Source organism: Cucurbita pepo, chromosome 6 (assembly GCF_057944985.1).
Source record: "Cucurbita pepo subsp. pepo isolate OVF chromosome 6, ASM5794498v1, whole genome shotgun sequence".
NCBI lineage: Eukaryota > Viridiplantae > Streptophyta > Magnoliopsida > Cucurbitales > Cucurbitaceae > Cucurbita > Cucurbita pepo.
In genome coordinates, this window is record NC_141803.1 from 13812476 (window position 1) to 13826028 (window position 13553).

The 13553-nt window shown below is 37.9% G+C and overlaps 1 protein-coding gene across 1 annotated transcript; it reads right to left on the reverse strand.

Annotated features, from left to right (window-relative positions):
* On the reverse strand, nt 1-3766 carry LOC147792363 (glycosyl hydrolase 5 family protein-like). The gene is made up of 4 exons (XM_087124462.1): nt 3618-3766; nt 1179-1467; nt 640-1106; nt 1-433 (listed from the first exon to the last, which is right to left on the reverse strand). The coding sequence occupies exons 1-4, from the start codon at nt 3764-3766 to the stop codon at nt 1-3; spliced, it is 1338 nt and encodes a 445-aa protein (XP_086980588.1).
* Between the last annotated feature and the right edge of the window lie 9787 nt (nt 3767-13553).

Genomic DNA, 13553 nt, shown 5'->3' on the forward strand with positions numbered 1-13553 from the left:
TCAGAACGTGTTGGTTTCAACGAGTTCAAACCATTGACTTTGGGTGTCTTGGAGGCAATTTGGAGCACCATTGGTGCAAATACATGAGTTTGTCACAATTTTTAAAGAATTAGAGCTTTCAACCTGCAAGCAAAGACTCTTCCCATCTTGAGTTACGGTGGCCAAATGAAGCTTAGTGTTTGAAATGGCTCTCCAAGAACTCTGAGGGCCGAAGCAATCTGTTGAGAGAGATGGCATAAGGCCTTCTCCGCTTGTCTTTAAGCATAAACCAGTGCTTGACATCTTAATTGGAGTGCTATCATTGTCATGAGTCCATCGACTTGAGATGGAGCAATTACCCATGAAAATATCTTTGTTGTCATTTGAGACTTGGATGCATTGGCCACTTTGTGGATGATATATAACATACGAGAACGATGCATTGGAATTGGATCTGTGCACCGTAAAAAAATGTCTTATACACTTGTTATAGATCCATATATTCAAAATCGTTAATATAATTATACTTACCTTGCAACATAGTCTGCAATAGTTGAAACTTCTGGACAAAGTTAGGATTTTTAATTTGAGTCCAATTGGAGTCGAGAACTCCAAAAGTTTCTGCCGGCCCTGCTTGACCTTCCCTGTAATAATAGCTACCTTGCCAAGTCCATAATGCCCAATCTAAATCTTCTTGTGCAAGATGAGCTGTGAAGCAACTCATGAACCTCTGCATCGTTAACCTCTCTCTGATCGTACCCATATTCGCTGACAAACCAAGGAAATGGGTTTGGTCCTTCTCTGACAAATACAGCATGGTCTACAAAGCCATCGATAATATTTGCACAAATATTATTTAGTGGCTGGTTTATAAATTTACTCTCTTGATCTCCAATGAACGAATACAAGTGCACCTCAAAAACCAACTTGTTGTCTAAGGTGCTTACATTCAAGGGCTTCTCTTTTAAGCATCGAAGATCATTATCAAAATTTAGGCCCGAAACAATCACCAAAACATTTGGGTTAATGTTGTGGATTGTTGTTACTCCTTGAGTAACATAATTGTTCCAATCATTTGCATTTTCATTGGTTCCTCGTATCTCGTTTCGTAGGCTCATTCCAACCACCTAAATGTCATAACAAAAGAATGTGAGAATTTAGTTTCAAGAGTGTGAGAATTTTCCTTAATTTGTACGTACCGTTGATTTCTTGGAAAAGCGTTGAGCAACTAAGCTAAGACCTTGTAGCCATTCTTGAGGGTCAAAATAGCGGTCTCCAAAAAATCCATTGCCATCGTCAAGAGAGCAACACCATCTTGGCTGACTCATATGGTTGTCGGCAATCACCATTAAACCACTCTCTCCAAGCACATCAACAACAGCTTCATAGGCTTCAGCAATAGTCTTGTTCAACACAAAAGGATTATATTGAGCCAATCCGGCTTTTGCTTGCTCTAAATCGAGGAGGTCAAAATTCTCTTCAACTGTCCTATTTGCATAACGAGTGAACATTTGAGTTGCATACGTGAGTCGTACACAATTAAACCTCAACTTGATTGCCTCATCTGCCAGCTCTTTTAATGGCCTGTGGTTGAGACCTTCTATTAGCATGCTCTGTGTGTGGGAAGGCCAATTCACGCACACAAGCTTCACTCGACGCCCTGTTGTCGAATCAACGATCCACCTTCCTTTTGTTGACAACGGTAAAGAATAAACAGAAGGAGATAAAAACACAAACAATGCTAGAAAAAGAACAACTTGAAAAGCTCTTCCCATTTTTTCTTCTCTTTTATGAATCGGGGTGAGAGAAGCATAGCCCAAAGGTTGCTTATATATCTCATTAATAGGTTGAAATTTGTTCAAAAGATCAAAGATCGATGTAACAGTGAAACTCCTTCCATTTTTTTCTTAATTCCGTTGCTTTGTTAATAAATTGTGTTTCTAACTTTGATAATTTGTTGAGTAATAAGCAAATATTTCTAACAAAGCTAGCAACGTTCATACATATCTTGCCCACAGAACCAATATTTTAACATTATGGCCCCTTCTTCTTAAATAAAACTCGAAGCTTGTTCCAGTCTCAAATTAAAAAATAAAATAGTAGCTAACTACGTTTATGATAAGTTCTTATATAATACCCCTACTACATTTTTTGAGTTGGGGACATTTTTCCACCTAATAATTCACAAATACATAAAATTATTTTAATAAAAATAGAATAGTTAACATCTTAATTATCTAAGTTTAAAAAATGTAATCAAATTATTGAAAATATTTTATTTATACACTTTTCATACAATACTATGCATTTATTAATTTATATATATATATATATATATATATATATATATATATATATATATATTCTAGGAGAGAAAGTAGAATATTCTGAACATTGAATTTTTATGTCGCATATTTAGAAGGTCCAAAGCATACAATAAATAAATTCAGATTGCTTTGTCTTTTTGACCGTAAACAATTCGACGTGTAGTTTGGCTATTCGATGTGTAGTTTGGTAAGAACTTATATTATGAGCCTCCATGCCCACGCTTGGAAAATGTCACCTTTTGAATTTGATTGTGTGGAAGGAGAAAAAATGAGGTCTATAATTTTATGTCCCCACTGATAAAAAAATAAATTGGCCATCTGACCTTCTTTTTTCAAACAAATTCTCTTTCTTTTTTCTTGATGGCGGGTTAAAAAGTCACGTCGTTAAACTCAGGCCAACTTTTGAAGGGACGAGCCATTACACCGAACTGGTTTTGGATTAGTGGATCATTCTAAAATGTTTGATCAAGCTTTTAGGGTCGACCAAAATTGTAACGCGTCATGTCTAGGATAGATCAAGATTTGTAATGCAGATTCGATACCTAATGGCTCTAAATCTTGGACATGAGCCGTTACAAATTGTATTAGGGCAGTATCTCTCCCAGTAAGATGTGGTTTGAAAACGAACTAATGTGAAAGTTGGTAGGTATGTGACACCCGAGCAAATGAGGGGTACATGACTGAACCGAAACCACTTCCAAACGAGAGGTATCCTGAGGATATGATAGCCAAGAAATACTTTAGAACATGGATAGTCACTCCATATACCAATAAGGTTCATTTTCCTTTTCGATAGCTCAATTATAAGAACTTCATGGTTAGGTATGTTTTGCTTGGAGCAATTCTATGATGCACGTAACCTGTGGAGAATTTTTCTAGGATGCATGTGAATATGGAAAAGACATGCCGGAAGAACTCGAGTTAGTTCGCGAGAATAGCTTTCACTCTTAGAAACAAAGAGTAGGTAACCTGACCATGTCAAATCCTAGACATGAGTCGTTACAAAGGTTTGGGAGTCACACTCACTCATGGTCAAACAAATTCACTCTTGATCCAACGTACAAATATAGTTACATAAGCAAAGTGAAAAGTGATATAATTCAAAAAATGTATAAACAACCTACGTACCATAATTAAAATTTTTAATACTCCTCATAATTAAACACTACAAACTTAGTAGCCATTTGGTTTCAAATTCCTCCCATAATTCTTCATTAATCAGAAATTTTGTACATGCTTGTCACAATCTTCCCTTTGAGTCATTTGGGTTTAGTATTGAAAGTAGATGAGTAGTTCATTTTAACCTCAAACCTTTTCTTGATGAATCCAATTATTTTGACCCTTCCTGGCATTTCCGTGTGGCTACTGATATTCAAACCTCCCGACTTCAAATCCTCCATCAAACTCAGACCCTCATCCATTTCCTCTGCCTCGGTCTCCACCGTCACATTCATCGTCATCGTGTCCTTTGCCTTCGTCAATCCGCCGGCGTCTCCCCTTCTCCGATCACCTCGCCGTGGTAGTAAATCACCATCGTGGCTTTTGAGTATTTGAACGATGCGACATTAGGATTCCGCACGAAGACACTAGCCACAACGAGTATGCCACCGTCTGAGAAGGAAGAACGGTGAGTTTTAAATGATTATTAAGAAAATTAGATGAAAACCCAATTAAGCGTTAGATTTTGACTTAGTAATAACTCAGGAAAACCTAAACAATCGTAGTGTCAAGTTATGATATTATTGAATACTCAACCTGGCTTTTACAACTTTACAAATAACAATAGAAATATTAACTATATGACAAATAATTAAACTAAATACCAAACAATACTCTTAAAACAACCCTTCGCCCCTCTCTTTCTACTCCCCATAAACACAACCTTCGTACCACTTCATGTTCGAAGAATTTGATTAGATCAAAGAAGAGTTAGAGTATTTTTATGGGGTTAGTTTAAATATTTGATTTGTTTACCAAATTTGTTTACAAGATTTTTGTTTCCAAGATTTGTGGTTAGTTTCTATTTAGGGTTATTTGTGAGACTACGAAAGCCAAGTTCAATATTCAATAATATTATCACTTCCAGCTTCAATTGTTTATGTTTCTGGCTTAGTTGTGTCAAAACCTAGCAATTGGTATCATAGCCCCAATTTTTTAGTGATCAAATAGAGAGAGTATGAGTGAAGACTAAGTTTTAACGAAGATCCCTCACTTCGATGGTCACTTTGATCATTTTAGTGATGGAGTGAGCTGATGGAATATTTGCTCAGAGCAAAAGGTCTATGGAGTGTGGCGGAGATTGGTTTCTCAGGTCAAGAGGAAGGAACAATGTTGACTGAGGCACAAAAGGGCCACCTTGATGATGCTAGACTCAAAGATCACCAAGTAAAGCATTACCTCTTCCAGGCAATTTATCGAGCTGTCTTTGAGCAAATCTTGGATCGTCGCACAGCCAAGATTGTTTGGGACTCAATGAAACGAAAATTTTGTGGAAACCAAAAAGTGAAGAAATCTCTTCTTAATGCATTAAGGAGAGAATTTGAGATCCTAGAGATGAAGAATGATAAAAGCATCAAAGATTATTTTGTAAGAGTGATGATAACCTCCAACAAGATGAGAAGCAGTGGAGAAGATATGCCAGACAAGAAAATTGTAGAAAAAATTATGCGTACCCTGACTGAAAAATTTAAGTATGTTGTAGTATCCATGGAGGAATCCAAAGATACTGATAACATGTCCATTGATGAATTACAAAGTTCATTAGTGGTGCATGAACAAAAATTGCGAAGATCCTGACAGAAAACACACGTACGAGGAAGTGATTTTTGCACAATAACGTAATTCTCTAAGAGAGACAATACTTAGAAAATAAACAAAACCAACTTACTTATTTTATTCAACTTGTTACACAGTATATATACAGACAGAGAGAAAAACTAACTTCTTACAATCTTAGCCACACATTAATAACTGCTAATAACTTCCCTTGATCTTATCCACAAATACTAAAACTGACATAATTTAAAATACAAAAAGCAAATACAAATGAATTACGGTTAATACAAGATTAAATAAACTAACAAATCATCCCCTTAATCTTGTATTTCGATCTTCACATTCTTACATTCTTCAAACCAATTCTTTCTCGAAGCTCCACAAATTTTTGTCGTCCTATTGGCTTCGTAAGTATATCAGCCAATTAATCCTCAGTTTTTACATGATCCACTTCAATCTCCTTTTTGCACACATTCACGAATGAAATGGAACCTCATGTCTATATGTTTGCTGCGATCATGATGAACTGGTTTTTTCGCTAATGCTATAGCAGACTTGTTATCGATATTTAAACGAACTGGATTTACTTCCTTCCCATGCAATTCCTTCAGTAAACGTCCTAACCACATTCCTTGACAAGCAGCTGACGTCGCCGCAATATACTCCGCTTCACAGGATGAAAGTGCCACCATCTTTTGTTTCTTTGAAGTCCATGTAATTGGATTGCCATATAAGAAAAACAATGTCCCCGTAGTGCTCTTTCGATCATCTATATCTCCAGCAAGATCACTATCACTATATCCGATTAATCGATTTTCTACTTGCTTTGCCTTCACATAATGACATCCAATATCAATGGTTCCTTTCACGTACCTGAGTATTTGCTTCACAGCTTCCATATGAACCATGGTCGGAGCTTCCATATAACGACTCATAACTCCAACGGAATATGATAAGTCAGGTCGTGTGTTCACTAAATAACGAAGACTTCCGATAATACTCTTGTAAAAAGTGGAATCAACAGATGGACAATTACTCGCTTTGCTTAGCTTTGTTTTCGGCTCCATAGGAAAACATGACACGGATTACAATCCATCATTCCAAGTTTTGCCAAAAGCTTTGCCGCATAACTCGATTGAGATTACCTGATTCCATCGAAGTCTTGTTTAACTTCTATTCCCAAATAATAAGGCAGGAATCCTAAATCACTCATTTCAAACAACTTCTTCATTTGTTGGTTGAAGCTCAAAATATCATCCTTGCTTGACCCGACAATAATTAAATCATCAACATAAACTCCAACTATCTGAATTTTATTTTCTTTCCAACGTGTATACACAGCATGCTCTAAAGGACACTTTTGAAATCCAAGAGACTTTAAGAAATTATCCAGTTTTGCATTCCAGGCACGAGGTGCTTGACGTAAGCCATACAATGCTTTCCTAAGTCGTAAAACATTCCCTTCTCGACCTTCCACAGCAAATTCTTCTGGTAGTTCTACATAAACCTCTTCCTTCAACTCACCATTAAGAAACGCTGACTTGACATCCATATGATGAATCTCCCAACTCTCCTGCGCTGCTATAGCAATCAAGACTCGCACTGTTTCAAGCCTTGCAACAGGTGCAAATACCTCATCAAAATCCACTCCATATTTCTCGACAAAACCCTTTGCGACTAAACGAGCTTTATACCTCATGATCTCCCCATTCGAATTTCTATTCAACTTATATACCCATTTCAACCCGATTGCTCGATGTCCCTTTGGTAGTTTTGCGAACTCTCACGTGCAATTTTTTTCAATAACAGAAAACTCTTCTAGCATTGCTTGCTGCCATTTTTCATTATCTCTTGCTTCCATATATGAATTTGGCTCCTCAAGTGAAAGAAAACACATCCCAGCTTCTTCATTCAACTCAATAGAATCAGAGTAAATTTCTCTTAACGATCGAAATTTTCTTGGACTAGATGAGACGTATGAATCATCTCCTATTGATAAATCATTTGCTGGTGATGAATCGTCTCCTAATAGAGTCCCTGATGATTCTCCCCGCTCTTCTAAAATGTCCTCGTCCTTCACATAGACCTGAGGATCATAATGAACAGCGAATTTACCACCTTCCTTCTTATTTTCTTCCAATTGTTGCACATCCCATTTATATTCTTCTTCTTCTAGAAACTTGACGTCTCGGCTGATATGAAGTCTTTTCGCTTTAGGATCATACAAACGATAAGCTTTTGAACCTGCTTCATATCCCACGAAAATCATTGGCACACTTCGGTCTTGTAATTTGGTTAAATTTGGTGTTGTATTTCTTCCATACGCCAGGCTTTCGAACACTCTAAAATGCTCTACATTAGGCTTTCTTCCTCTCCATTTCTCATGAGGAGTTGCTTCAATTACACTCTTCGTTGGGGATCTATTGAGGATTTAGACAGCTGTCTTCACTGCTTCTGCCCAGAAATGCATCGGCAAATTTTTGCACTTCAACATGCTTCGCACCATTGCAATAACCGTTTGGTTTCGTCGTTCAACCACACCATTTTGTTGCGGAGAATAGGGTGCTGTTAAATATCTTTTAATCCCACTGCTCTCACAATATTCTTTGAACTCAATACTTGTAAATTCTCCACCTCTATCAGTTCTAAGCGCTTGCAATTTCTTTCCGGATTCAGCTTCAATTTTATTTTAAACACGTTTGAATCCCAAGAATGCATCAGATTTATTTTTGAGCAATTCAATCCACATATATCTACTAAAATCATCTACCAACAGCAAAAAGAATTTATTACCTCCATGAGTTGTTGGAGTAATTGGACCACACAAATCGCCATGCACCAATTATAGAACACTAACGGCTCGAAAATTCGCTTGTTGTGGGAATGGTGTTCTTCGTTGTTTAGTGATTACACAACTATCACAAACTTGTTCGATCCTTTCAACGTGCGGAATTCCTTTCACCATTTGTTTCGTAGACAGGTTTCTTAAAGCCTCAAAATTCAAATGCCCATATCTAGCATGCCACAACCAAGAATCTTCAGACAACTTACCAAGTAGACATGTTGGTTTCGTTGTTTTTAGGCTAATTGTATATAGCCTATTTCGTGACCGCTTCACTTTTGCCAAGAACTCCTTTGCCTTTGTGAAAATGACAAGTAAACCATGTTCGATCTCAACTTTACAGCCCTGTTCATCCAATTGTCCTAAACTTATAATGTTACTTTTAAGTTTAGGAATGAATTATACATCGGAAAGGATACAGTGATCTCCATTTTCACATTGCAGCATCACGTCTCCACGTCCTTTTATCTCTACAAGTGATCCGTCTCCGAACTTCACCGTGCCGGTCACTGACTCGTTCAATTCCGAGAACCAACTTCGACAACCAGTCATATGATTGCTGGCTCCCGTATCTAGGAACCAAGTGTTGTTTTTCTTGTCAATTTCTTCCGGGACAACCTTCTCTTCATAAAGAGCCATCTCCGTCAACTCTGGTGAACCGAGAGTTCGGACTTCACAAACTTGTGCTATAAGTAAGACTGGCTCATCCTCATCACCTTGCATCTCAGTCAAGTGCGCCTGATCCTCCCTTTTCTTCGATCTACAGTGGGATGCATAATGGCCAATCTTTTGACAATTATAACATTTCACCTTCCGACATTCTAAGGCATAGTGGCCTAGGCCTTGACAATTGTAGCATTTTACCTTGCTCTTGTCACTCTTCTTCTCTTGATGTAACGAGTCGTTTCCACGTCCATGACCTCCCCCTCTCCAGCGACCACTGCGACCTCGCCCTCGGCTATGGCCTCCATTGTCGCTACGTTTTTTCTTGAAAGTTGAACTTTCACCTTTGCCTTTCGATTCTTTTGCTTTCCATTCTCCTTTTGTAAATAAGACATGCTCAGCATTCTCTTTGTTTCCACCGATCCGTTCCTCGTATGCTTTAAGACGGCCGATGACTTCCTCCATGTTCATCACATTTAAATCGACAAATTGCTCTATTGCCGATGCGATATGAAGAAACTTAGAAGGTACTGAGCGGAGAAATTTTTTCACCAAGCATGCCTCTTCGAAGTTGTCTCCAAAAGTACGTATTTTATTAACAACTCATGTCAATCTTGCTGCATAATCATCTATAGTCTCGGACTCCTTCATATTCATAACTTCGAACTCAATCTTCAGAGTTTGGATCTTTGCCTCCTTTACACGTTCAGCACCCACATGAATAGTTTTTAACGTCTGCCATGCTTCTTTTGCTGTCTCTTTCTCTGCTAACAGAAACAACATCTCCTCAGGGATTGCTTGATAGATAGCTGCTAAGGCCATTTGATCCTTCCTTTCATCAAGACTATCCAGAGACTCAGTTGATTGGATTGCGTCCCACACCCCTTGAGCACGCAAATAGACCTTCATCTTCATAGCCCATGCTGAGTAGTTGGTTCTCGATAACGTCGGGCATTGGAGTGATACCAGACCTTCCTTTGTTGCAGACTTCGACGACTCTCCTCTCTCTCCATTGTTGTTATTATTTCTCGGCATGATCTTTGGCATGTAACCAGTGCTCTGATACCAAATGACAGAAAACACACATACGAGGAAGTGATTTTTGCACAATAACGTTATTCTCTAAGAGAGACAATACTTAGAAAATAAACAAAACCAAGTTACTTATTTTATTCAACTTGTTACACAGTACATATATAGACAGAAAGAAAAACTAACTTCTTACAATCTCAGCCACACATTAATAACTGCTAATAACTTCCCTTGATCTTATCCACAAATACTAAAACTCACATAATTTAAAATACAAACAACAAATACGAATGAATTACAGTTAATACAAGATTGAATAAACTAACAGATCCAGCATTAATGGAGAGGAGCAAGTTCTGAAAGTCGAAGGACGAACGAAAATAAGTAATGGAGGAAGAGGAACTTACAGGGGCAGAGGACGCGGAAGAGGAAGATCAACTTTCAACAAAGCAATGGTTGAATGTTATAGGTGTCATGACTTAGCTCATTTTAATTATGAATGTTCAAAGATGAATAAGGAATTGAATTATGCAGAGCTGGAAGAAGAGGATGAAATGCTGTTAATGGCTCATATGTTAAGACATGAAGCAAAAAGGAGTGATGCTTGGTTCTTAGATTCGGGTTGCTCAAACCATATGTGTGCAAGTGAAGGTATGTTTTCCAGCTTAGACAAGACATTTTCCCACATTGAAAAACTTGGAAATAATACAGGTAGGAAAGTTATGGGAAAGGGTGTAGTGAAATTAACTTTGCATGGGGTTCGTTGCACTATTAGTAATGTGTATTGGGTACCTGAACTAAAAAATAATCTCTTGAGCGTTGGACAACTACAAGAAAAAAGGAGTAGCAGTGCTGTTTGAAGATGGTGTATGTAGCATTTATCATCCACAAAAAGGAAAAATAGCAGAGTCAATTATGATCGCAAATCGGCAGTTTATTTTGGGTGCTGAACCATCTACCACAACAAATGAAGAAAGATGCCTCCAAGTTTCAAATACGGACCAGTCAACACTTTGGCACCATCGATATGGTCATCTCGGCTACAAAGGCTTGTGCACCTTGAAACACAAAAACAAGGTGAAAGGCCTTCCGCAAATTGGGGCTCCAAACCCCACCTGTGAGGCATGTATGAAAGGCAAGCAACATCAGAACTCCATTTCAAAAAATGGGTAAATGGAGAGCAACGGAAAAATTAGACTGGGGGAAAACATTGAAATATATAAGAACACAGCCGAAGGAGGAGGAATAACAGAGGAAACGACTGAACCGGTTGCTGAAACAATTGAACCAGTTGCTGAAAACGGAGAAAGAAAAATCACGGAAGAAACGACTGAATCGGTTGCTGAAACAATTGAACAAGTTGCTGAAAACAATTTTTCCAGTAACCGTCGCACCAGATTTGACAGTAAGGAAGGGGAGAAATCGACATCCACCTGTATGGTTAACAGATTTCGGTGAAGGCTAGAGAAAAAGGGAAGTGAGGAGATGGTGTACAAACTCCAAAAGGCTCTCTACGGATTAAAACAAGCACCTAGAACCTGGTTTGGTCGAATAGAATCCTACTTCATCAAGGAAGGATTCAAAAGCAGTTCCAGTGAGCAAACACTCTTCATCAAGAGGAAGGGAGGTAAAATTCTTATCGTAAGCATTTACGTTGATGATTTTTTATTTACTGGAGACCAGATGAAGAACTATTGGACGAGTTTAAACGTTCCTTGAAGAAAGAGTTTGATATGACTGACTTAGGTCAGATGAAATTTTTTCTTGGAATAGAGGTAATACAAAGATTAGATGGTATTTTCACATGTCAAAGAAAGTAGGCTGTTGAAGTTTTAAATCGACTTGGCATAGAGAATTACAATTCTGTTTGTAATCCCACTGTTCCAGGAAAGAAAATTGGCAAAGATGAAAATGGTGCAAAAGTATATGTAACTTTGTATAAACAAATAGTGGGAAGTCTGATGTATCTCACAACCACTCGTCTTGATCTCATGCTTGCTGTAAGTTTGATTAGTCGTTTTATGGCATGTCCAACACAACAACATTTTGCAGCAGGTAAAATGGTTTTAAGGTACTTGAAAGGTACGGTAGATTATGGTGTATTTTATAAAAAAGGAGGAGTCGGTGATTTGACTGGATCGACTGGTAGTGACTGTGGCGGAGACATGGAAGAAAGCAAGAGTACTTCAGGCCATGTGCTTGTGATTAATGGAGGAGCAGTAGTTTGGTCTTCTCGTAAGCAGCCTATAGTCGCTTATGAACCACAGAAGCTGAGTTCGTTGCTGCTAGTTCCTGTGCATGTCAAGCTGTTTGGATGAGGAGGATATACTCAAAGAGATTGGTCACTCTCAAATAGAAGGAACAAAGCTAATGTGTGTAATACTTCAACTATTAAGCTATCCAAAAATCCAGTTCTACACGGAAGTTCCAAACACATAAGAAAGCATTTCGGAAGTTTCGTGAAGAACTTAGCGTGCAGAGTTTTTCTGACTTGAACTAATTCTTGACAAAGAAGAATAAGTTCACGGGAGAAATGGTCAGAAGAATTTGATTAGATGAAAAAGAGTTAAGAGTATTTTTAGGAATTTAGTTTAAATATTTCTCAGATTTGTTTACCATATTTGTTTCCATTTCCAAGATTTGTGGATAGAAACGTTTCTATGTAGGGTTATTTGTAAGGCTATAAAAGCCAAGTTCACTTTTCAATAATATTATCACCTCAAACTTCAATTGTTTATGTTTTTGGCTTTGTTACGTCAAAACCAGTACTTGTCACTTCTACCTTCCCACAATGGCAAACTCACTCTCTCTAATTTCTTTAATCTATTTTTCTTTGTTCGGGGGGCAACGAGGCTGAGAATCGGTTCATGAGCTGCTTTTTGGCTCGAATTGCCGGGAAGGATATTGATTGGGGCTTGTGGGCGTTCCAAGGAAGTTATATGTACAGACGGTGTAATGAAGATCCTGAGTGAAAGTTTTGGTGTTATGGATCACTCTTGGACTAAAGATAGTACCCCCGTCACTTAAACAAATGCTTCCACTTATCAAGAGAGTGAATCAAGGTTAATTTGTTGCTTCTCAATCTAACGGTGCATTATAACAAATCAAACCTTTATATATTTCTTTAGTTAGAATTTGAAACTAAAGCTCTTTTCTTGCGGATCCAAATTCTAAAGCACCAATATCATACATAATGCTGCATCCCGTATCAGGGCAATGTGTCAAATCCGAGGACAAAGGAGGAGTTGAACTCGGCGATTGTGCCACTCCGAAGCAATGGAACCATAGTGGAGATGGAAGTCCCGATGAAGTTGTTGTCAAACGGGCAGGGTTTGAAATCCGTCAGAGATGGAAAAGCACCGGTGGTATCCGACGAATGCTCTGGCGATGGAAGCAATTGGACGGTGGCTTCGAAAGCAAATCTCCAATTGGCCAACAAAATTGGCGAAGACAATTTTTGTTTGGAGAAGGAATCTGATACTATAGTTGTTGTGAAGAAATGCATTTGCTTTAGAGACGAGGGAAGTTGCACCGATGATCCTCAACCCCAATGGTTCAAACTTGTTCCAACAAATGTTGCTTAGTCTATTAATTAGTTTAAAATAGAAATTTAGAATTTGGTCCAATATACTAGTAGTTGTTGGAATTTGAATTTAGGGTTGGCATGAAAGTTTTGAAAATGCCGGAGTCATATTAGGGTTGTCGATTTTATGCTTAAATTCGCAGTTAAATGGTCAATAATTATTTTTCTATTATTTATTATATGTCCAATCTTTTATACGATCATTATTGTTGGTATTATTTTTCATATATGTTTGTACGATAAATAAAATCGGTTATAGTCAAGCACGAGCATGAATAGAATTAGAGATAAAATAGGGGCCAATTCAAAGTCGGGCATGTCATATATTTATTCTTCCCAATACATAAGCAAC